At 34.3% G+C, this 26,744-nt stretch overlaps 1 protein-coding gene across 6 annotated transcripts in view; it reads left to right on the top strand.

Annotated features, from left to right (window-relative positions):
• Positions 1–25,725, top strand: part of FUT8 (fucosyltransferase 8) — a 96,250-nt gene extending 70,525 nt beyond the window's left edge. For all 6 annotated transcript variants that reach the window (XM_059849312.1, XM_059849310.1, XM_059849307.1 and 3 more), the window contains 5 exons: positions 2,077–2,314; positions 15,564–15,810; positions 16,978–17,154; positions 21,008–21,158; positions 24,758–25,725. In XM_059849312.1, the coding sequence (XP_059705295.1) occupies positions 2,077–2,314; positions 15,564–15,810; positions 16,978–17,154; positions 21,008–21,158; positions 24,758–25,075 (1,131 nt within the window). In that variant the 3' untranslated portion in view covers positions 25,076–25,725. The remainder of the gene's footprint in view (positions 1–2,076; positions 2,315–15,563; positions 15,811–16,977; positions 17,155–21,007; positions 21,159–24,757) is intronic.
• The last annotated feature ends 1,019 nt before the right edge of the window (positions 25,726–26,744 follow it).

Raw genomic sequence — 26,744 nt, 5'->3', positions numbered from 1 at the left:
ACACTGCTTTGTCTTTTTGCTACTTGAATATAGCAATTTGAAAAAACACCACAGTCATAAAGAAATAAGTTAAATAAGTCACAAACTAATACTAATATATATAGTTTTTAGTTAAGTCTACAAGCAATGATAAAACCCAAGTAAGTGCATTATATTAACATTGATAAGCAATCGCACTGTCAAGTTATGTTTCATGTTGTGATTACTGCTTGATTTCCATAATATTGTTCATAAGCTATTATGTGAAGCTTGCATTTACATGAAACAAAGTGAGAAGGGCATACCTTGACAATATTTCAAATATGCCATTGATTAAATGCTTTCATTTTAGAGGACACAAGCATTTGGAGGTAATGACAAGTGTAGAAAGCTTTATCTAAGGACATTTTCTAAACATTCACAGAGACTATCCCTTTCAAAGAGAATGATGTTGTGGCTTTACCCAAGCTGGCAACAAATACCCCCCAGACACTCCTCCTCCTCCCTGGTAGACAGGGAGGGGAATCAATGGGGAAAAAAAACCCCAAACAAGCAAAAAAAAAATCCTCAAAAAAACCCCATTGTGGGTTGAGATAAGAACAGTTTAATAACTGAAACCAAGCAAAATATGATAATATGAATGAAAATTGTTATAATAAAAATGTCATACTGCTGATAATCATGAGGAGGTATTTTTTCATGGAGTTCTTTCTGTGTGGACTTGTGCAGAATACTAGAAAGGCCCACTTTCTCTTCTGGAAGACTGTGGGAAATACGTTTGTTATAATTTCAAAAGATACCTGTTGGATTTAGTCTCAAGCTATCCATTAAATTTATGATGACAGAAGTACTGGTCTGAGGAATAAAAATTTGGAACAAAAATTTTATTTCATTTATTGTTTTCATACCTAGTTAGGCTTTGAATCAGGTGTATTTAAAATGAAAAAAATAAAATGTTGATGGTATAACACATATTCTAGAGTTTTGGATTTTTTATTATTCCCTACCTACACCCCTCCCCCATCTGAATTGCTGTCTCCTCCTTTACATAACTGAATGCACAAATAAATTTTATTTTAAAGTATTTTAGGACTCAGAATATTCAGATTACCTGTAAGATCACTTGAAGGAGGGATTTCAGTTCTCCAGATGGGGTTCATTTTTGAAGATTTGATTTGATTTACAGAAAATTTTATTTAAAGTTTAGATGTGAAAGAAACAGAATTTATATTGAAGCTCAAATATCAGTATTCTTGCACCTTATCTGAAACTTTAATCCTGGAGATTTTATAGAAGACCTTTCTGAAATTTAGAGCTATATCTAGAGCCATGCAAGTATGAATATGTACAAAAAAAGTACTATCTTTTATGTAAAGAAAAACTTCTGTTGATTATGATGTTGTGTCCACATACCTAAAAATATTTATTAGTTTGTACTTTTAAACATAGCATTCAAACAATGTAGGCATTTGCCTGCTATCTTGTGGTTTCTTGGTTTATGGAAGTCAAATATGTTATTTTATGGAAAGTGTATGCAGATTAAAATTCTGTCCTTTATCAGTCTGCTTGGGAATGTGTTTTACATTCTGTATTTGCTATGTGGTCAGCTAGCCTGGGAAGCAGTCCCTTAATAAGCATTTGTTTTATTCTGTACCATTTGTTTTATTCTGTACATTGTAGACAGGTGGAAATTTTCTTTATTGGGTGACGTGCATGCTTATTGAAAGAGAACTAACAAACTTGAAAAAATGCCAAAGGAAAAAGCATTCTAACACCGAGAATCATGTTCATGAAATGTGAACTCAGAGTCCAAATGTTGGCTTTTTCTGACAGATTTACAAATGAGAAAGTAATTTAAAATCTTGAATGTGTTCTATTTTATATTAGGATAGTGAAGTGTGTTCAATAACTGTTCACGTTCGCAGTGAAGAATTCACATAAAATTTTCATGGAGCTGAAGCTTACTCATCCATTTTAGTCGGAGATGTGTTATAGCAGGGTGGCTTCCGTGATTTATGACATTTCCCAGTTTTCCAGAAAAACGCAAGCCTTTGGTGTAGCTTCTCTTCAGCTCCACTTTTTCACCCATCTTTACAGAACCCGAAGGATTGCAGCAAAGCTAAGAAGCTTGTGTGTAACATCAACAAAGGCTGTGGCTATGGCTGCCAGCTTCACCACGTGGTGTATTGCTTCATGATCGCCTACGGCACGCAGCGCACACTGATCCTGGAGTCGCAGAACTGGCGCTACGCCACGGGCGGCTGGGAGACCGTGTTCCGGCCCGTCAGCGAGACCTGCACCGACAGGGCTGGCTCCACCACGGGCCACTGGTCAGGTAAGGCCAGCCACCCTCACCGCTCCTCCTGCTGCTGTGCAGCCTCCTTCCCGTGGAGTTCATTCTTGTCTGTCTCGCGTTGTGCGGAGCATGATAACTGTGGCTGCAGCTCTGGTGTAAGCACCTTTTACATCTTATTTGCACGCTGTGTTAAAGAAATTCCTTCATAAGATAGCTCTGTGTTGGCAGGGTTTTTATAATACAAAAGTTTAGTATTTGAGACTTAAATTACAGTTTTTCAGCAGGGTTGCTCCTGTGTTCTCTGCTAGATATTAATCCAATTTTCATGGGAGAAGAGTGTTAAATAGAGGCTGTTCTTAATAAACTTTTTAGGAAATAAGGGATGTTTCCAATATTAAGCAACAGAAATATAAAAGAAATGGTGTCCGATAGTCACACCCCAACAAAATAAACAAATAGTTGAGATAACTCTTAATGCAAGCTGAACAGATCCAAAATTCATGGCAATGTTAAATATGAATTTTTATTTGTTTGTCAGCAAGTTGGTCTGTTCTTATATCATGCTGAACAATTTGCCTGGAGTAAGTAGATGGATGCTGATGTTTGAAGGATCAGGTAGCTTTGTTTGTGTCCAAGTAAACAACGTTTGTTTTAAATGACATCTTTCTCCATGTGATTGGTAGTCAAAACATATCAACATCTTCAGTCTTTTCACTAGGACACTGCATACCCAGTGCATATGGAATCTTAAAGTAACTCTCAAAGGTCTGAAATTAACCTAATCAGATTAACCTAATCCAGTTTACAGGTTGCATGTCAACTGGTGTGTTTACACATTGAAACAGCATTTGCACATTGAAATAGCATCTGTTCTTCAGAGCTTCAAGATGCTACATAATTAGCTTTGAGAATTCTAGTTAGTTTTTGTGAATGAGATTTTTTTTTTTTGCAAAAAATGTTTTTTTGAAATCGATGTTTTATAAAAACAACTATAAATGGGCAACAGATATTGAGAACTCCAGATGAAGTGTTATTTGTATTTGGTGAAGTCAGTAAGTGAGACTACAGTCTGGACATGGCTCTTAGTGGACTCCTCTATGTGACTCTAGAATTTAGATGCAGGCAGTTTTGTGAGCAACTTCTGAGCTCTGTAAGCTGGAGAACAGTTCACTCGTGCACACATGGCTTCAAAAGGTCATATATTTTAATGAAAATCTATTTAAATAGATGATGATTTCCTGCAATATAGTCTCTTGCTGATGAAAATACAAATAATGCTTTATTTTAGGCTCCTACGGTTTGGGTTATTTTCTTTTTTCTTTTTCTTTTTTTTTTTTTACCTTTCTATTAGTTTCTAGGTTGGGATGGATAGGTTGAAGGCTGACCACATGAAATACCCTGATGCAATCGTTTTTTAAATAATGGATGCCACTAATTTGAGTTTTGATATTCTAGAGCTAGAGGGCTGTGAAAGACAATCTTTCTGTAGTTAGTGTGTTGGTGAGCCACACATGCTATAAACTGTGTTAAATTCTGATCTTGTGCAATGGCTTGGTCAGCGAGGATGAATGATACTGACAAGGGATCTCTTCACTAGCCTCAGCCTGGCTTCAGTAGGAGTCATCACTGGATACTTAATTGCTTCTACATTTTAAAGACAGTATCTTGCTGTCTGAAGATTTCTGTGTGCTTTTTATGTCTCCCTAAGTCTAGATAGATTTTTATTTACCTGTATATCTGTTTATTTATTCCCTGTTTTTTCAGGGACAAATAACTCTGAAATTCTTAACTCTAGTTAGGAGTAGTTGGTTTGCAAAACCACACATTTAATTTTTTTTTTTCTCTTCAAATTCTGAAATCAGCATGGGATTTTCTATATTTTCAAAATAAATATATTAAAATGCATTGACATTTATCAGTTTTCATTTTTCATAAAACATTTCTCTTATGTGTTGTAGGGATTTTAAAATTTTTTAAAATTATGTTTCAAAAATATTCATACAAATGAATAATTTTAGCAAGTGTTCAATGTAAATTATGGAAATAGGCCAACAAGTCAGAAAAATAGATCCTCTGAGAGAGATGCTTTCATGTAATTTGCAGACCTGAATAGATAATAATATAGTAAAATGTGCTACATGACAAAATTGTTTAAATTTGTTCATCTATTATTGCTCCTGCCTGACATTTTTTAGTTTTATTTGCAGCACAAAATTTTGCAGTTTCTGAACTTTATCTTCAGTGAAACAATATAGATTGTAATAGCTTCTCCAAGAATTAAGAAGCTTATATAAGCTGAGAATACATATAGTTCTGGAATTTTCTTTGTCCAGTCCTCTCCTAACTAGGTATAAAAGCTAAGCTTGTTTTTGGAATTTGGGAAGTAGAGTGACTTTTAATGAGCAAGCTGATATTTGCCTGGTAGCAGAAGATTAGTTAGACATGTTCTCATCAGTGGAGAATTAAGGGTCAGCTCAGCCCATGTCATGTCTTGCAGGAGTTGTTCTTTGTGTTTGACATGGTAGTTCTGGACTCAAGTTCAGCTTTTCTGGCTTAAACATATGAAATAATTGAGAATTCAGTTGCAGATTTCTGTAAATACGACAGTCATTTTACATAAATTTTCCTTGTCCTTTGTTTCACTCATATTGTCCTTCTGGAGAAAAAAATCTTGAGAGATGGTTGTATATATGCACTTCTTAGTTCTAAAATTATATCTTGCCTGTAATTGCATCTTGCTTGTAGTTTGTGTTTCCTTTGATATCTATGGTCAAACTGTTTATGAATAATTTAGCTAGGAATTTTTATAAGAAGCATGAATGATTTACTACTAATAAGAGCCAAAACGTAGAGAACTTGCAAAGACATATTTATCATGAAATTTTTGATTAATTTTCTTTAAATTAATTAGTTAGCCAGGTCATAATGTTATTATCATTGCTGCATGCTAAAACGAAGCCTCTTCTTGCCATTTTTTACTTGCTGATTTATGATGTTATGGTGGCATTCCCCAATAATAAATTGAAAGAGGTCTGCAAAATAACTAGACCAAAAAACCATAAATGAAAAAGAAAACAGATTAATAGGAAGGACAGATTAATGTCCTGTTAGAAGTCATACCTGCATTTCAAGCTGGAGAATGAGGGGATGTGGAGGTAAAGAAACCATCTACTTCCTTTAAATAACAGTATCTGCTCCTTCCCATAAGGCCTAAAAACCAGAAAGATCAAAGATAACTTGAAAAAGGAAACCTGAAACAAAGTTTCCTGCAGTTATCCTTGAATATTGATTTTGCTGCCTCTAACTATGGTTTGATGAATTAATGCTTTTGAGGAAGGGATACCCAGAGGGGAGAAAATGGCAGAGCTCTTCATTTGTTGGTAGTGCCAGCTTTTAAGTATTAATTGAACTACAATCTTAAAATATGAATTAGCTAATATGTTTATATGTATAATTCAAGAATGAGGATACTGTGGGTACACAAAATGAATGTTTAATTTATTAAAGTCTATCTGGCAACAGTAATCAAAAGGACTAAATAAAAATTGCAAAATCAAACCATAAAAAGTTGTACAGAATTAATTGCAATAAATTAAGAAGTTTCACTCCATGAACTAGATATTCCTTGACAGTAGTTTTTTATGAAAATCAGCTGAATATTTAGTATTGGCCTAAAAAAAACCACTTTAACTTGCACACAATTGTATGAATTATGTTTTGCTCCCACATCTCGCTCTTATTTATAAAAATTTGCAGAAAGAATGGGTTCATTTCTAGTTCTAATTCTTAACATTGTGTTTATACAGTGACTTTCATGAGTTACTTTTTAATTCAAGCAAGTTCCATTTCTCTGAGGTGAGCTGGAGAATGGTGATTTGAGAGAACAGAGTGGAACAGCAACCTCTCTGAATTTTCCCTTTTTTCAGTTGTGTTAATCTTGAAATCAAGCTACTGATGCTGTGTAGATTTTTTGTCTTCAAGGTGCCTTGTAAGATACTCTGTGTAAAGACATTTGTCTGTGTAAACACAGAAATATATTTGGGAAATGGTAACTTTTAAAAGGACCTTGGAATTCTAATGAAGTAGGTCTGAGTTTTCAGAGCAATGCAATAGCCTGAAAGAGCTAAGTGTGATCCTTGTTCATGTCTAAGTGGAGGGTTATGGAATAATAGCAAGAAGTTATTTTCACTGTGCAGAGCAAAGACAGGCTGCAGGACACTGTCTACTTCTGTTATCTGGCCTTCAAAATGAATATTGATAAATATGAAAGGATTCTGAGAAAAATCTACACTGATTCAAGGTCATAAAAATCTGCTTTACAGTCAGAGATTAAAAACCATAATTCAGTTCCAAAATAAAGCAAGTTTTAAAAGCTGGTTCTGCCACATTTTATAGGAATTTCTGCATGTGAAATATTTCTACTTTTAGACAAAGATGTGGCTGGATTATTTTGATTAGAGATGAGGTCTGCTTTTTAACAACAACTTGCTGCTGCTCTTGACCCCTATTATGGCAACTGCTCCAGAAGTGGAAAAGCATGATCTGACATTGGAATTACAGGGGATGCAGTATTTTCTTGTAACTAGCTTTATTTCTTTTGGGGATTTTTGACCAGAAGAATGTTTGCCTTTGGTTTTTTTGGAGTGGGTTTGGGTTTTTTAAATTTGTTTGTTTTGTAGTGATAATTTTAATATTGTCTTACAACTTGTGTCATGAAGTTCACTTGTGCAGTCCCAAATCTCCCATACTAAACTAAATTAATTTGTATTTTGAGGAGGTTGTAATAAAATACATCTCTGTGTTCTTTCATGTTATGATCAATCAAGCCAAGTTGATCCTAATGAAGCCATTTATGTGGCCTAAATGTACCACTGGTTCTCATCTAATTATGTGAGGAATTACATCAAATCTATTCTTGGTAAAAGAATGCTGTTCTTGGATGTTGTTTTGCATGTCAGTGGCATCTTTCAACAGGATGGGAGATAAATGGGAGATACTTTCATTTAAATACAGCAATTGTCCAGTAAATTTTCTGACAGCAGAAGTAAGAATATCTGTATTTCTTTAAAGGTTGATGTATATAATCATGCTATCAAAAAATGTTCAAGAAGCAAAAACATGGGGCTTGTGTGCAGTGAGTTCTCTTTGTGTCATTGCTAATTTAGGTTAAGATTTGATGTCTGTATAAAATGCAATTGAGTGTTTGATAATAGTTCCTTGCATGGGCAGGACCATAAGCACAATTAGCAAATGTGTTCCATGAGAATTCTTTAGCTGCGTTGAAATTAAGGAAGGCAACCTAAATGTGCCCTGACTGAAGATAATTACTTTCCAAATAGCAGGGGCTTCTTTGCCTACATTTCTTGATAAGGGGAAGCTGAAGACTTAGAAATCCAAAGAGTGCATGGAGGTGGGGAAAAGGATCCTTGGCTTTGTTCTGTTCGGTGGTAGGAATAATGGATTGCAAATTTGATCACAGATCTTATGCTGTTTGTATGAAATACTACACTTGGAAGCATGACTTTCTCTTTTTCCTAACAGATTGATGTTGCCCCCCCACAATGTAGTAGCAAAACTAGTACCTGTAGGTTAGTGGTTAATTGCAAACTTTTCTCATGAATATTAAATCCTGGATGAAAAATTACAGATTGATAAACAAAATGGCCATTACAAACTGAAAAAAGTTTTTGCTTAACTGTCACCCCTTCTAAGGATTGTTTAGAAAGAAAAAAAGCTACAAATTGGCTTATTTGATTTTTATTTTGAAAAGCTTTTTTCAAAGAATTGTTACCTGAAGAGTTGTACTGCAGCATGCATGGTAGGGAAAAATAGTGTGTTTTCTACTCAAATGAAAAAAATAATTTTTTATTCTTAACATGTCATGCAATCGCTTCATTTTATCTGACTTCTTTGGCTGCATAAATTTCAATCCAAACTGAAGCATTGTTAGGTTTTTGGGGAATTAGAACCTGCATTCAAGTTTTGAATAACTTTCTATTGTATTACACTGGTTATTACAACGTCCTAGTTAAGTAACATTACCTATTTTTAAGTAATCTTTAAACAAGGGTAACCTGAGCTGGCAGCTGTGGAGTTGAATTCAAGTCATCCAAACCCTTCCTACATCTTGAAAATGACTACTGCCCTTTCCAGGTGGGAGACATCCCAGAGCACTGCCAGCACTATGGGTTATGGCTCTGGTGCTTGGGAATATATCAATTATTTTGGTGGCCATTCTTCCTCTTCATGCAGCTACTCTTAGTTCTTTACAGCAGCACAAGGCTGGGGGTTTCATTTGTTTCAGTGTAACTTCACCAAGTTTTTAAAGGTTTTTTGTCTTTTTGCGTTTGAGTAATAAATTAAAAGAGAACCCTAAAATGCCAGCTAATTCTCAAGTTATATCTCTTGTCTCGATTTAGAATGTCATATTGAAAAGCTGCTTATAGGCAAATGGCTCTGAATAATGTTTTTCCACCATGTGAAATAACTGAAAGTTATACTAAGACTTTTAAGGCAGAAATACTTTCTTGCATTTTGTATTTTTTGTTCCTCAATCTTTAGGCCTTCAGCCCACTGATTTATTTCCAGTCTTGTGAGCAGAAAAGAAATTTGAAAAGCTGCCTTTTATTGCACTGATCTACTCATTTTTGAAGACCCACAGTAATTTTAACATTTGATTTAATTTAGCATTTCAAATGAAACGATAAATATTTTATATTAAAAGAAAAAAATACTTACTTTAGTACCATATTTTTGGCACTGCATGTCCATGAATGTGATTGTGCTAAAGTTTTGTAGAGAAATCTTTAAAGATGTTTTCCTTTAGCTGGTATTACATAAATCCTGAACACAAACCTGAACAAAACAGGTAATTTTTTTTTTTTTTTTTTGCAAGTACCCTTAACTAAACTAGTGGTTTTAAGTTTCTAAAAATGTGAAAATTAAGAATAGTTTATTACTTTAATAGTTATGGAGAAAGAATCTCTATTTCTGTGTGATTTTCTTGATTTTTTTCTTAATGCTTCCCTTACATTTTCCCCTATGACTGAAGATCAGTAAAATTTTCTTTTCCATTATTGCAGGCTTACAGTCTTGATTCTCTCCTTTCAAGTTGGTAGACCATATGAAGTAGAATGCATCCTTGGTTCTTTCAGATGCATTGTTAAGGTGACGTGTGCCTCACTGCTATGAATCTCAAACAACATGGAAGGTTTATTCTCTCCTGATTTAGTTATGGGTGACTAAAATGTCCTTTTGTCTACAAATACCTTGAGAGCTGTGTTCCATCTGGACCTGCATATGGAGATACTTCTACTAATTCATTGAAAGAGGAGTCCTCCAAGTGTTCAAATTAGAACAATACAAGATTGGGAGTTATAAACCACTAACTCAAAAAGACAGTAAATGCCTTGTCTAAACTGAGAGTGCCTCTCCATTAGATGCCTGGACAGGCAGCTGCAAATATTAAGCTCCATTGTCATGACCTGTTGGAAACTTCTAGGTCATGAGATATTAAATACTGTCTGCATGTTGTCTTGTTTTTTACATGCTTATACATGCCTCTTACAGGCTGGAGTGTATGTCCAGTCTGCATATGCATGCAGGAGATAAGTCCCTGAAGCTGTTGAAGGATTATAATAAAAATAAGCTATTTTCTATTCCAGAAGAGATAACCTAATATTCAAAGCAACTATTTGGAACTATTTTCAAATATATAATAATTAACATAGACTGAAATAGAGAATAAGCTTCAGTGCAATTGTTTGAAATCAAATCTAAAACTGGTTTTTCATCAATATCGCTGTAATGGTCTTTTTTATGTGTTTCTGAGTTATTTCAACTATCCTTACATATGATCTTATTTTTAAAACATCAGTTATGTTTCCTTGAATGACTAGACTTGGGTAACGTGGCAAAACCCCTTTGCATTTATAAAAGTGTATTTGCCTTTGCAAATGCATTTAAAGATATTTTCTGGCAGCCAGGGAATCGAGCTCCTTTTTAGCAGGTACCCCTTTCATATTGGCTGTTTAGATGAAATGGGGCATTGTTCAAAAGCAGTTTGAATATATAAAGATAAAAGGAAAAATAAATTGCTAGTAAGCTTCTTGATTTCTACCTAGTTTGATGGTTTCCTGACTGCTCTGTGAAGTCCATTTGTGCAACCTCTTTATCTGTTTCCAGATCTCTTTCCAGCTGACATGCTGGGTATCTAAACAATTGAGGATGGGAAAAATCTTTACTTTTTAATGTTCTCTCAAAGTGATGTGACAGTTGCCACATAAAGCTTCTGGTAAGAGATGAGAAGTTTTCAGTAGGGTGAAACAGAAATATAGGTCTTTACAGTGCAGCTCACCTGAGCTGCTAAAGAGGGAACAGAGGCTCTAAAGACACCACTGCTTTTGTTTTTTAAGAGGCAGAGCTATTGCAAATGCAGAAATTGTTACACTCAGTTGAGGCCTCCATCAGGTCAAAAAGGAAAGCATTCTCTGGAATCTCATCACTTGTTAGGACAGTAAAAGCACTGTTCATCTTTGTGCTATGGTTTTGATTACGGGTAGGATTATCAAAGAACCGGAATAACGTGGGAAAATAAATATTATTGCAGGACTGTCATTTGTGTTACAAAGACATGTTGGTAGTTCAGTAGCTCTGAGTGTTACAGTTTTTGCAGGAGCAGAAAAGGCTATCATTAAAGTTTTACTTTTCAGTAGGGAGATGATAAAATAATATCTTTACAGATTTTTTTTTAGACAAGTTTCTTGAGAGCAAAAGTTTTGTCATCATGCTTTACCTTTCTATCTGCTCTTTTTCATCTTAAACCTAACTTAGTTTAAGTCCTGAACGTTGGATGAATTTTGGCCAAATTTGACTAAAATAAATGGGTCTTGTTAAAAGTCCTCAAAGTAGGTAGACTGTGTGTAAAGAGCAACTGAAGTCAACATTCAGGCCTGTGAGGAAGTGAGAGGCAGTGACTGATCACAGATGCCACTTTTCCGCACGCAAGTGGTACCCAGAGAGGTAAGAGACATGAGAGCAAGTGAGGGTAGTTGCAAGAGTTGTGCAGCAGAGGAGAGGAAAGAATGCAGGAAAAAAGCCTTGGAAGTGCTGGATTGAGAAAAGTAATAGAAGGCACGTTGGCATGTTTGAAAACATTTTGGTTTGTTTACTCCTGAAGGTATTGAGATTCAGCCCCTTGGGATGACAAATGGGACAACACTATCCATATGGCATGTGAAACCTGGGAAAAAAAGGACTATATTCAGTTTCTTTAAATCAGAATTGCACCAAATTTATTTAACACCTGTCTGCCTTAAAAGGCTTGATTACATAAAGGATGATTAAAAACTTAGTAAGTGCAACACTAGTGAGAAATAGTTCAGAAAACCAAGTTTAAAAATTCGGTATTAACATTGTGCAAAGCAAAAGCTAAGAGAAAAAAAAAAACATTTAGATGTATGAGTTGAATTTTACATTGACTAGTTCAAAAGAAAAATATGATTTTTACCTCATGGCAATTCCATTTTATAGTTCAACTATGACATAAAGCTCTTGTGAGGTAACTTTATATTCATGAAGAGCACAACATGACATAACTTTGCATAGTTTTCATTTTTTGCTATGTCTGAAAAGAAAAGCACTGAAGTATCATGGATGAGCCCTGAACCTGCTGTCCTTTGCAATATGTAGCAAGAACCATCAGGACATTGAGGAGCCTTGAGAGAGTTCAGCACAGTCCTCTCACCATACCCTGTGCTAGTCAAAAAGCTTTCCCAGCACTCTGATATATCTCCTGTGAGTGAAGTTAGAGTTGCTCACTTGGGTAAGGTTCCAAATTGGGAGTCACTGTTTGTGCTGTAGGGCTTAGTTAAGTAGATCTGTGATAAGTCTATGCAAGTTGATATGAACTTAATTAAGTATATTATAGAAACAGAAAAGCAGGGAAGCTATTCCATTTTTACATCAGTTTATTCAGTTGTGTTTCTAGCAAGACAAACTGAAATGAAATTGAAATTCTCAGACAGGAGACAAGAATGAAGACGGGAATGTCCTTAGCATGATGTTCTTTGGCATACTTTTAAGGACTTCTTGAAAAAATTGAAATTAGCTGATGAATTTTGAAATATCAGTAGAGTGAATGATCAAACAGGTTTTCAGTTAACATTAACTAATGGTAGTGATTGCGTGGTAAAATGTCATCCCTCTTTCAGGTAAGAAATTATTTAATAAATACCCAATGAAAATGCCCATCCAAGTGCAGGTATGACCCAATGTTCAGATTGGGTCAGGAAGTAAGCTTACCTAAATGACAAAATTCCAAAGGTCTTTTTGAGTCAAATCAACATTTTTCAGGCTTCTAAAAGAAGTTGATAAGAAAGATACAAACAGCAAAATTTTTTAAATAGGCTTTAAGTTAGAGTAAGTTTGAGAAGTAGACAGATGGTAAGGTTATGCCAAATCACAAAAATTATAGAAGTCCTGAGGGGTGTAAAGTGATTAAGGCACATTGGGATACTGCAAAGAAGTAAAGTTATGCTTTTTATGACACACAGAGCTCATTTCAGTACTTAAAAAGTATTCAGTGTGTCTTGTGAAAATTGAAACTGTGTTACTGATGTATTAGTGATGAATATTTACAAAAACTGGTAATAAATAAGAACTAGATGGTACAACTGGCATGGGTCATCTGAATTAAAATAGTTTTCAGTCCAGAACCTTCCTCCTGAGTGTGTTGTTATGGTAAGAGTGAGTGTTTTCAATATTGCAGTATTTTATGACTCTTGCAAAAACACTCAAAAGTGAGTGAAGACTAATAGGGAGTTTTTCCTTCATTTCCTTGATATCCTTCAGATATGATGATATAGGTAATACCATCTAGAGAGTTGCCATAAGGTTTTCTGGAATTGTACACATATTTACACATATACATCAGCAGATGATAATTGCATGTAAGCAGTTAACACACTACAACATCATTGAAATAGCCATGACCAAATTTATGATTTGATTAGTAATTTTTTTTAAAGACAACACTGGACCTCATAGTTAATTTTAAAGAATCAAATTGTTTTTCCTTAATGAAATACATTTGCAACTTCATTACTATTCAAACAACATATCACATAGAGTTGAAAGCTGAAATCTGATTCTTTTTCATAATTTTTGATATTCTGTGATTTTGGTATACTTTAATATAGTTTGCTAAATATGCTGAGAGTTTTCCTTGTTATTTCTGGCCAATCTCATTTTCTTCAAAACCTTTAGACAGCCTCTGGGAATTTTTAGAAGCACACTTATCCTTTAAATAGGATGGAACAATGTATTGAGTGCTTTTCAGGGTAGGAATGTCAAATAGTAGGTCAGATTGCTCAATCAGCTTTATCAATAGTAAGACTTTACAAATGACTGTTTACAGACCATCAGATTTATTCAGTCACAGAACAAAGTTTTAAAGCTTGTCAGCGATGCTGTACTTGATAAAATCTACCTTTTATGTGCAAATTTGCATTGCCCTCTTTTTTCCCTCAAAAAGTTTGCAGCAAATTTCCTTCCCTAATTTAGGATTGAAGTCTTTTCTTTCTTCTCTTGGCTAAGACTGCTATTGTTTTATTTGCCCCCCTGTTTCTTCTCCCATTCTCGGTTGAGGGGAAAAAGGTAATGGAACCTCAAACACTCTTTCATACCATTCCCAAGCTAAACATTTATTGTCTAAACTTTTGCCTGATACTTCACATCTGCACCATATTTAGCACTTCTCTGGCTTCACGCTGCTTTTCTTTATTGCAGCCTTCTGAAGTCATACTAATAAAGTATTATCCATCATATTATAAGATTTAAATGCTCAATATTTTTGCTGAATTTATGAACTTTTATTAAATATTTTCCTGTGAGTGTGATTTAATAGATGGTAAAAAAATGAACTGTCTTCCCGAATTAAAAAGAATCATCCATACCTGTAGTATAGGAAATTCTTCTAAAGAATCCCTTAGAGTGATGGTAAACAGTGCAGTGATGAAATACTGACATATAGATACATCTTAGAAGATAGATTTCCAAATCTGGTAAAAATGAATTGAAAATACACCTGAGCATAACAAACATTCCCTATTTAAATAACTATATCTCAGAGAGTTACTGCAGAATTTTGACTAGTCTTGCAAAAGTGTTCTAACCTTTGGGATCTTTAACTGTTCTTAAACTCGTTATTCCTTCCTTGAATTGATTTTTTTTTTTTTTTTTTCAGCATTAGGATTTACTTGCTGGTCATCAAAAGTTATATGAGTTTGTTTTGCTTATATTTAAAGCTGTTTCTTTTTTCCTGATTGGTGAGCAGTAAAGGGAGAACTAACCATGTTTGCCAGTAAATACTGCAGACAATGGAAACATTATTTTGGAGGAAATGGGCATATTAGAAATATTAGCTGAAATGTTCAGTGCTTTAAAAATGTAATGCTTTTTTTTATGTTGTCATGTGTTTTAATTTATTGCAGTATATGAATGTAGCTTTGAATTATCAGTTATGTAGACTGTCATGTTTGTGTAATTTTTAAAAACTCTTAAAATATGTTGGTGGCAAATTAGCCTTGAATTAAAATCCCATCTAAATCATCTGTATATTCTACTGTAGTTAATATTTAAAACATAACAAATTCTTACCTGTATGTACATCACATGCTTATACAGTGCTTGTGTTTTCCATGGTCTGTTTAATTCAGTACTTCATTGTTGAAGTTCTTGAAGACAGGAATCGTCTTTCTCCTCTTCTAACAACAGGATAGCTGATTCAGTGGTTATAATGATGTCAGAAACTTACTGCAGTAAGAGGGGGTCAAAATAGTAGCAGCGCTGTAGTTATTTTTTTAACAATTTCCTATGCCTTAAAATATTTGTATAATTTTTAAACAAGTAACTGAATTTTAGACATTTTAGATAACCAGACAAGCCTTCGCACACAGTAATGGTATAGTTGTACATAAGAAGATATCAATATATACTCAGGAAAACATTTTATATTTTATTAACTACCAGCTACTAAGAATTCAAGAACATTCAGTTTTGTTCTGCTTAAGGTCATTGTTAGATACAGCTCGTATATAAATTTTGTTTAAAATTATGTTTTTTATTAGATTTGTTAATGCTGTTTTTGAAAAAGTAGAGCAAGGTTTAGGTAGTCTTTTTGAAATTGAAGATACAGATGAATTTATATGTTTGGGATATTATTTGCCAATGGTAAAGCTTATTAATAAAGTAAACTACTTGACTCATCTTAGTATGTATTTTAAAACAGGTGAGGCTAATGATAAGGATGTTCAGGTGGTGGAACTTCCCATTGTTGACAGCTTACACCCACGGCCACCCTATTTGCCCTTGGCTGTCCCTGAAGACTTGGCTGATAGACTAATTCGTGTACATGGGGATCCTGCAGTGTGGTGGGTCTCACAGTTTGTGAAATACTTGATTCGTCCACAGCCTTGGCTAGAAAAAGAAATAGAGGAAGCCACAAGGAAACTTGGTTTCAAACATCCAGTGATCGGGTGGGTATTTAGTTTTCTTTTTAACTGTCTGTCCTTTAATATGTGTATGTAGTGATTCTTGTTCAGGAAAAATTGTTTCATGATGATAATCAGAATCTCTTAAGTATTTTGTGGGGAGGGAGAGTGATATCTTGAGAGTGAAGCTCGTATTTTTTAACTGTGCATAATACAAGTTGATTGCAAGTACTTCTTCAGCACACTTGTCTACCTGCAGTTGGACAGATATGTAAAAGGCAGCTCAACAGAAGGTTTTTTAATATGTCCTTCCACATCTGGTAATAGAGAATTTCATTAATGTAATTGCCTTGTAGCTTGTATTCCAGGCACTTTACTTGTTTGTGTCTTCTTTCAAGTGGCTGTAGCTTTTACATTGAGGAAAAAGGCTAAACCTATAGTTTACATGCCACAATTCACAACTAATTTTATCACTGGCTACATATGAACATGCTATGTGCTTTTCCCTTCCCTGCTGGTGTTTTTGCAGTTGTTGTTTCTCAGCTATAATGATGAATTGGAAAGGCCTGTGTGAGGAGATATGGGGAGAAGAAAGAAAAGCAGTAAAAAGCAGCTTGTGGGAGAAAGGTTTTTCCATCATGTAGTCTGAAAAATGTTGCTGCTGCTGCTGTGCTAGAGCCTTCTTTTGTTGCCAGAATTTCCTTCAGTCCTTAAACTTTCTTTTTGTAGAAGTACACAGTAGGTTTTCCAAATGTTAGTTGGCTTTTGACCTTGAGGCAGTAGGACACCTCACCACTGATGTGTCTGGAGACTTGTTATGTTTCAAGGAGATCAAAAAAAAAGCATTTGTAACTACTTTAATTCAAACTATACATTATATGATGTAAATATTCCTATTTTCCTTTTGACCTATATTGATCGAGCATTATCTGTCTGCAGTAGATAACTTAACCTTGTGCACAAAAGGAATGCCATCTTATATACTATAATTCAATGTCTTTCATTCCTTTCTTTCAGTTACCCTTTGCCTTCCTTGTCAGATTATTATATTGTTTTTGATAGCAGACTGACTTCATATTGTCAGTGTGTCGAGATGGACATGGATGAGTTTAAAACCCTCATTATTTGATGTATTCATTCAATCTAAAATTTCATTTGCTGAAGTATGTGTAGTACTTGTAAGTGTAATTCCTAGTTTTTCCCTTTTTCCAGTGTTCACGTCCGAAGGACAGACAAAGTGGGGACGGAGGCAGCCTTTCACCCCATTGAGGAGTACATGGTACACGTGGAGGAGCGCTTTGAGCTTCTCGCTCGTAGGATGCACGTTGATAAAAAAAGAGTGTATTTGGCCACAGATGACCCTTCCTTGCTGCAAGAGGCAAAATCCAAGTAAGATGAATTATGTTTCTCTTACAGTTCCTCCCTTCTGGTTAGCTTTACAATTTATGACTGTTGTGCGCCACAAGTTTTGCTATACATTTTTTAAAATCCTTTATTCAGTTAAGACAGCATTTAATTTTCCAGTGATTTTGATTTTTCTCTCAGATATGCTTTTTTGGGATTTTTTTCTCCCAGGTATGCTTTTCTAAGCTTAATGTTAAAAATCTAGAAGAGTTGAGCAAGATACCTGTGACTATGTGAAAACAAATCAATGCTGTAGAAGGGAGGTAAATACAAATAATATACACATAAACAATATAAAATATAAATAATAAACACATAGAATTTATTGTTGAACATGCATATTAAAAATAAACTACTTAGAAATATTGTAAAAACTGGTTAATATATTAAGAAATATATAAAACCTGTCCAAAAAATGTGAGCAGTTGCCAGAGGAATTTTGTAAGTGGGTTGAAAAGCTTATGATGCAGCTCTTCCCTCTTTCAGAAGGACTTCTATAGTGATAACACTGAAGACTTCCATCCTGCATGTTGAATAATTTTGTCCTTAAATACAGGGATTCTCAGCTTCTTACGGTGTCTTTGTCCATTTTTTTACTCTGTATCCTCTTCTAGCTCTCTCTCTATCTGTGGATACACAGTAAACATTCATTTACTCCTAGATGGCCTGTATTTCCTTGTAAATTAATACTTCTAATTAATTGATTAATACTTTCTAAAATAAAAGCAACTCAGTAGTGGCAAATTTTTGCACTGTTCTGTTCTTGGTGACATTCTTGGAAAAATATGTAAGATAATATATTAGACAATAGATTTTCTTTGGCATATACAAAGTAAGCAGAAAATGTTATTTTGTAGTAGAATAATTTTCTACTACATTGAAAACCTATCTATTTCAACTGTGCTGTTTCTGTTTTTCTTTCATATTTATAAAAGGCTGCTGTTTAAAATGATGGTGTTTTGTGAAAACTAAATGAACATACTCAACTCCAGATGATGGCAACCTAATCCTTTTTTGTATGTGTAAAGGCAAGAATAATAGCAGAAACAATTATAGCATTTAAAGTACAAATCTAAACAATGAAAGGACAGGCAATAGAAAGCTGAGGTTATAATATTTAATTCATTATATTGTCTTAAATAACTTTAAGAACTGTTTGTAACATAACAGAATTCAATATTGATGTAACAGTCTTAGTTACGCATTTTTATTTTTGTTTAACTTTCAAACCTTAGCATTCTTTGTGAATAATAATGAGCTGCTCTGCCTGTATAAACATATAATCTCAAGTTTTTAATAGCAACAAAAACTTATTTAATTGTAACTTATTCAGTAAAACAATACTGAATTTTAAGAATTATAGCTCAAGGCCATTCCAAATCATGATTTTACTTTAATATGGTAAGATATAGCTCAGTCATACAGCAATAATTTTATGTTTTCTTCATAAAAGGCATAGAATCTGTGAGTATTGAAGAATTTTTTATGTGTTACTGCTGGGTTTTCAGGTTACAGCTTACACTAAAACATATTTTCCTACGTTGCTTGCACCCTACTGTTGCTTGCGGCCTCAGATGCCTCGAGTAGAAGGCATTTGAAACTTTCTGTGATTCATAGAAGGCAGGATGCAATTTGATGTTTGGGCATTTAATAGCATCTGAAGGCAGGTTAAGGTCATGTTTTGGCAGCAAAGAAGCTTTTCTTTCTCTTCTTGTGAATTCAACTATAAATTGGTTTACGCTTCTGACAAAAATGTTCTAGTCACACTGAACTACCCAGCTTTGATAGAAACAGCTGTCACATTGCAGTAGCTTATGTAGCATTCATTATTTGGTGCAATAATATTAGTAACTCCTAGGTACTGTATCTCTCTACAAGAGAGTGACTGGCTGTCAAACAGTGTTGGCATTTAAGTAAAGAAAATGTAGCCAACCTTCACATGAATAGGCATGTTGTTTCTAGCAAGAGACGTATTTAAACTAATCATAGTCATGAAAACAGAAATGTTTTGACTTAAGTTTCAGAAACTTCCCTTGCAGTCAGATGTCTACCAAGTGCAAGTGCAGTAGTAAAGATAGTGCAGTCACTACCAACAGTTTGTAGAGAGTTTGTGTTCTATTTCCGAAAGGAGGAAAGAAGTGATATATTTTCAGAATTAGGATCATGTAGAACAATTTTAGTAGAGAGTAGCAGGGTTGAGAGTTCAACAACTGTAATGATCAGGGGATTAAAGCATTTGACAGCTTCTGGTAAGCAGAGGTCATGGTATTTATCTTGGATAAGTAATGTGTTAGGGATGGTGTAAATTGCTTTTTCTTTGGCTGATTTAATCGTTTTCACATGCAAATTTTTGAATGTCTAGTACATTTATTTTTAGTCCATAATGCTCTTACAGTATCTTCACTCTTAAGGTATTCACAATAATACAGATTCTATATACATAATTTCTTAAAGAGACTATATTTAATATATTTCTGGTTTGCGTATGAACCTATTTAGGTTTTGTTCTTTTGTACATGAGCGCAAAAATTCAGCAAATCACATTCTTCCTTCCAGAATGTTTTCCTGTAAAGTCGTCTGTATTTTCTTTTTTTCTTTTTTTTTTACTGTTTATTTACTTCCACAATAGCAGGTTAATGTCTTTTCTCCCATTCTACTATCTGCAGTTTGGCTATCCCTCCCCACCCCCAAGTCATAGTATGCCTGATATACAGAATTCAGCAGTGCTTCAAAGTACTAGAACTTAATGAACAGCTCATATATTTTCCAACTTTTTTTAGAGCAAGGCCTGAGAAAACACATTATTTCTCATTCAATCTTTTTACACATATACTCACAATCTTCTTCCAGAGGGAAGAAAATTTTCAGTGCCTGTTCTGGACACCTCCACAGGCCTAGCAATTGAGAACAGGAGCCTGGGACTCACCTTGATTTGCACCTGCAGTGATAAGCTGTAGTTACACAAGGAGTTGGTCAGCTTCTGAAACCAGTGGAAACTCGAAGCAGTCCCAAAACTGTGCTTTATTTGTAGCCTTCTCTGAGGCTGTTCTGTGCAGGGAGGAAAGATTTTTAACTCTCTCTCTTCCCCACCTTCTTTTGTTTTCCCATACCCATAAGAACAGAAAAAAAAAGGATTTTTAAAAATTTTTAAGCTTTTGTTACATGAGAAAATCTTTAATATGATTTAAACTAAGGTTTCATATTTAAAAAAAATATTTTGACTTACAATAGTACTAATTTTTTTTGTAATAAGTCAAGAAAAGTGTATTGCCATGGAATTTTACATCTATTTCCTTTTGACCAGTGAATTGCAAAATTTGTTCTCCATATAGCCTTGAGAACTGTGAAAGATCCTTTTTATTCTTTTCATTAGTTTGCATGCATTTATTTAATATGTCCCTTTCATGAGTGACTGGTTTTTTTGCACAGTGTCCCGATCAGTATCTGATAGTATGGTAGTAAGTGTAGCCTAGTAAGGTCAGAATCCCACTTCCTATTTAGCAGTAGAGAAAACGTAGTGGTCTGAGTATATTTCATCTAAAATCAGCATCATTTTCAGAATGTGGTATATGCTTCCTGATGTGTCTTTCACTTCTACTTTGTTATGTATCTGACAGACATACAGGATCTTTTTATTTAATTTTTTTCCTAGATAAAGACAGGGCGTGCTTGGAGGCAACAGTGACATTCTAGAAGGTTCAGCAAAATTGTAATTAATTTCCTATAAAGCAGCGACTCACTTAAAATGAATTAACAACCCTATCCTGCAGCAGAGGTAATGCTTCTTAAAAAAAAATAAACAGAACAATGCTATTAACTGTGTGTTGTATTTTCACAGGTATCCAAATTATGAATTTATCAGTGATAACTCCATATCCTGGTCAGCAGGACTCCATAACCGATACACTGAAAACTCCCTGAGAGGAGTCATCCTGGATATTCACTTCTTGTCTCAGGCAGACTTCCTGGTCTGTACGTTTTCATCCCAGGTAACGTGCAATGCAGAGACAATGCTGATTATATCTACCAGTTCTGATTCTTAGTTTTCTTCATGCTTCTATTTATAAAAATTTGTTTTAAGAGAAAAAGCACAGCAGAAAGTCACCAAGCTAATGTGGCTAATGTGCTGATCCACATAATTCACATATGGCAAGATATGATTTCTATCAGATTGAATGTTTTTTACTTGCTGTTGTTATTCTCTTAGGTACACTGTCACACATGATTGTACTGTTAGATGGAAGTTAAAAAGTTAAAATTCACTTAAAAACTAAATGTTTTCCATAGCCTCAAATGTAAATTTTCTGCTGCACTGTAATGACAAATAGAGAACAAGCTCATATTAATATTAATAGATGGTCAATACAGTGATATATTGACCTTGACAGGCACAATTCTTAATAAAATTGCGGTAGCAAGAAGACAGCAAAACTACAAAAAGTATAGAAAAGCCTCTTATCCCTCAATCATGCTTGTGCATACACTTTATTTACTATTCACCACATCCTGTAAGAGAGAATGACATTTTATAGCATATTTAGGAGGTTATTAATACAGGCTGTTTCAGACCAAGGACCTGAGTAAAATCCAAAGTAAAAATCCTCACTAAGAAGAGCTGTGAGGAGCCATCCACTTTAATAATAATGTTTGATTTAGCTGAAGCACATCCACTGAATGCATATCACAGAGAAAGGAACAAAACCTACAGCTGTATGTCTTAAATGCCACACATGCACATTGGTGTAGAGACAGTTCATAGTCTGAAAGAAGAATTATGTAGTCTTGGATAAAGACTTAATGAAAAATCTGTAACATTTTCTGCTATTGTGATATTCAGATAGCTGTGTTAAAAGTGATGTTTCCTTTAAATAAAACTCTGGGTATAAACATAGTTTAAATATAGCTGCAAATGGCTTGGCCAGAATATATTGTAAATTAATTTTAAGTGTGAAAGAATATGTGTTTAAAATACATCAACACAGTTAAGGTGATACAGGTTGATCAGGACCTCTGGAGGGCACCTGACACTACCCCCTTTTGAGGTACATGGTATCTTTGAGCTCAGCCATTCTCTTTCACCATGCATTTGACAGTAGACTTGTTTATTGAATAACATATTTGGTTTTCCAGAGTTTCAGAAAATTCTACTGAAGTATAGGAGATCTAATATTAGAGTGTTACTGTCAATAGCTATGAATTTGGTCCAGCAATTAATCTATTCTAGGCAATTTATTGTGCTGTAATAATTCAAACTCCTCAAAAATAATTTAATACAGTTTTTCTGGGCATGCAACATTGTGGATCTCTACAGAATCTTCATATATTGGGCTTTTCTAAGGTCTGTTGCAAGTTTTCCCACTGTTCATGAAGTTTCCTTTTAAAGGGTTTTTAATTTGATTCTCTTATCTCTAACATTTGAATTGCTACCCTGGTCCTTTCATCAGTTAAATAAACTATTTGATATTTACTTTGGCATTGAAGGTAAGCAAAATAAGGCAGTTAATGACCATCTTTTGTCCATTAAGTGTGAAGAGGAAATAAGGTTAGAAATGTATTCTTATTTGTTTTCATTGTGGGTTTGGACTTTCTCATTAACCAATTCTATGCAGACTTTGTTTTCCATTTTTCCAAAGAGACTCCGAACCTCATTACAGAGGTATTAAGGAAAATGTTGCTATATGTGAATAGAATCAGGAATTCCCCTGTATTAGTTAGGAATTAATTAAGAAAAATTAATTAACTAAAAGAATATTGGTAGAAATTGAAGATTAGGTATTTCCTTAAAGTTCTGTTGTTAAAGAATTAGTCCTATCATGTAATGGAGAGTCAAGGGAAACAACCTGCCTTGGCACTACATTTCAGCAATGTCACATTAATTAAATAGATTAATTTCATTTTATAGGAAAACCAAATGGGAATTACACAAAAAATAACACAGTAGGAGAATTAAGATTACACATTAGAACAAAGATTTTTTTTTTGGTCTCTTCATTATTCATTTAGATGAAGTCATAGCTCCCTCTGACTGACATAACTTCATTTCCTTCCAAAATTTATTAGTCTTTGTATGGGACCCAGGTTTGGTGCTACACAGAAAATAATTGCTGAGAGGAGATGTTAAATGTTTTGTGTTAGATATGCAGGACACACTTGCTCAAAGCATTTCTACTGAAAAGATTTCAAATCTTTATAGTGTGTATTATGTATGTCTCTTTCTGGGGTGCACACACTTGCAGAGAACAAAACAAATACAGTCACAGAAACTATAAAATAAATAGCCTTTTGCAAATATATGGGTAATCAAACTTGTTTCTATATTATGGTGTGTAGCAGGTACTTTAAAATAATTAACTTCAGCCTGATCTTCTGAAAGGTACTTCTGAAAAGTTTTTTTAAAGTTCAGATGCAGAGGGATAAAAGGAAATCTATTACATTTTTAAAGCAAATGCCTCTCTCAAAGGAGCTAAGAAAGTACAAATATGTCTCATATGAGTGATCAAAGTTCTATTCACTGTATCTTCAAAGGGAGAAAATAAAAGTAAAATCAAGCTTTACTATATTAACATGGACTGAAAATTATGAAAAAGCTCAAATGCTTCTTTGTATTGGAGAAATCTGCTGTACTGGTAATCAGCCTTTATCAAACTTACTTGAAATTAGAGAAAGATACAGTAATGGAGGTCAGAAACCAGAAAACCCACAGCAGCCAAGTCAGACCCCTGACAGAGAAGAGCCTTCTAGCCAGTTGTTGAAAAAACTTTTTTAATATAGTGGTATGCTTTTGTGTTTCTGGCAACTCTGAGAAATACAACATAATTCTGATGTGGGAACATGTGTTCAGTCTGAAGAAAATTCCCTTCATAAAATGGGGTACAATGACAAGTAAAAATGCATCTTACTTCTCACCGACATAATTATTGTCTTGATGGAATTCAGTTTCATTTATTTGTCTTCCAAGTTGCCAGCAATTCTATCACTGTTCTAGTATAAACAGCATTTTACAGCCTTGGACTTATGGAACTGTTTGGTTGTGAAAATTTGAACTTCCTTCAGAAAATAAATGCAAGGCCTCATTATTGCAGGATAAATTTGAAAATGTAAATTCTAAAGGTTCAAAGGGAAGTAAAATACAATTTTTAGTGGTAGTAGTCGAAAAAAGAAAACACTTGCTTTTACATTTGATTGCCTACAGGTCATTAATTTTAAAAAGCAGAGTTGCTTGTGTTCATATAGATTTTTTCATTTTAAACTGAAGAGTAGATAATATTAATTATTTATCTATATATTTATTTGTTTGTTTGTTTGTTTACCAAATCTGATCACCAGAGGCCTAATTAAGATTCTGCAAAATTTCATGCTTTTTAGTAGCAAATATGCAGGAATTCTGTAGGGTTTTTTGGTTTGGTTTTGCTTGGTTTTTTGATTTTTTGAGGGCTATTTTTGTTGGTTGGTTGACTAGTTGGTTTTTTTTAACCCAGATATTCCAGACCCTGATATTCTTGGGAAACATTACTATGCATTGGTTGTTGATTTCTGTGGTATATTTCAGTCACACACAATAATAATGACTTCTGGTTTTATTCCTAAGGTTTGTCGAGTTGCCTATGAAATTATGCAGACGTTGCATCCAGATGCTTCGGCATATTTCCATTCTTTGGATGATATCTACTACTTTGGGGGACAGAATGCCCACAACCAGATTGCTATTTATGCTCATCATCCACGAACTGCTGATGAAATTCCTATGGAACCTGGAGATATAATTGGAGTAGCTGGAAACCACTGGGATGGTTATTCAAAAGGCATCAATAGGAAATTAGGAAGAACAGGCCTGTACCCATCCTATAAAGTTAAGGAGAAAATTGAGACAGTCAAGTATCCTACATACCCTGAGGCTGACAAGTAGATTAAAAGGAAGACATTCAACAGTTATTATAACAAACTCAATATTGATTGGTTCAAACCAGTCAACAACACACTAACTATTGGTTTCTATGGGATTTGAATTTGCATTTTATCATGCGGTTAAAATCAAAGCCCTTGCAATGAAACTGGACAAGAAGCTGAGAACAAGTGGATGGGCTATTGTCTGAACTTACTCTTAAACATTTTTGTTATATGCACTGTCACACATGCACACACAAACCCACGTACAACAGGAAAACTGTTGTTTTATACTTCTTGTCTCTTTTCAGGAGTTGTCCCAGTCATTAGTCTTACGTGAGCTTTGGGCTCTTTTCTCCGCCATTAATTGACAATAATGTTCAGACTTATAACACTGCCACATTGTGTAATTTGAGTGACATGAACATATTTTGTATGTGCAAAATTTGAAACATGGTGCCTATATTTGAAAAGTTTGTGACCTTTTTAGAAGAGCCATGCCTGTTTCACAATGGGCAAGAGTCCACTTTCATCTGGTGTTACCGTGACCGCTGAACTTGCTTCAAACAAGAGATTCAGATTTCAGACTAGATTTCTTTACAAGTTTGGGTTTTTTTTAGCATTCCATTGATTACTTCTCATCATTAATAAAATAAAGGTTACATTCAACAATCAAGTAGTCACTGTCTCTTAGGAGCTTTTGTAAACAATGCCATGAACAGTTTCTTTAGTAGTGGTAATTTCTGAACATTGCCTTTGATTGAAAAAAACAACAACACAAAATCCACAAAAGAAGGAAAAGATATCCAGAGTTTCATTGAATTTTAAAACACTTGTGGAGTACAGCAATTGCGTAGGGCACGGTGCTGCTCAGCTTTGTGGACAGTCAGTAACAGCAGGATTATTTCAGTGGCTAAATTGCTTACATTTACCCTCTGACACTATTTTCTTACCTTTTCTGTTTCTCTTCTGAAAATAATTCAGGGTTTAGGGTATTATGGATGGCCACTTAGCATTTTGACTAAGTAATGTAATTACTTTGAAGTAAAATACTTCAGGTTATCCCATTTATAGAACCTGTCAGTCTGGACTACTTTAAAAAAATCCAACAGCTTACCCAAAAATAGTAGGTTACAAGAAAATATACAAGGATGAACTTTTATGCATGTCATAAGATTATTAGTACTTCTTAGTGTTTTGAAATCTCTTGCCAGTCAGCTCTCGTTAAGAAAAGAGATAATTTATAAAATATTTTACAAATAAATTCATAGATTTGATGGTTGTATATATAGATACATATAATATGTAAGATGACAAGAGATTGTTTCCAAATAAAAAGAATATTTGATAGCATTTTATAGCTTCTAGTGCAATCCAATTTGGATTACTGGAGAGCAGAAAATGTTTACTGTTCAGAGGCTGAGGAAATGCCACATGAGTAAAGGTTAAAACAGCACGGCTAGTTGACCTTAGCAAAGCAAAAATATGCTTAATTATATTTAGGAATAGACCAAGGACAGTGTTTACATAGTGAATGGATGCACTTGACCATGAATAAATTTTAGGCTGAAAACTAAAAGGAAATCTCTGGCAATGTGCAGTTCAGCAGCAGGCTTCCAATTGAAATAGTGCTGAGATGGAACTGGATTAGTATGTGAGGGAATTACAAAATAGTACTTTCTGACATTACT

This window comes from Haemorhous mexicanus, chromosome 6, assembly GCF_027477595.1.
Source record: "Haemorhous mexicanus isolate bHaeMex1 chromosome 6, bHaeMex1.pri, whole genome shotgun sequence".
Classification (NCBI taxonomy): domain Eukaryota; kingdom Metazoa; phylum Chordata; class Aves; order Passeriformes; family Fringillidae; genus Haemorhous; species Haemorhous mexicanus.
Note: the sequence above shows the minus strand (reverse complement) of the source record. Positions and strands in the feature narration are given on the sequence as shown.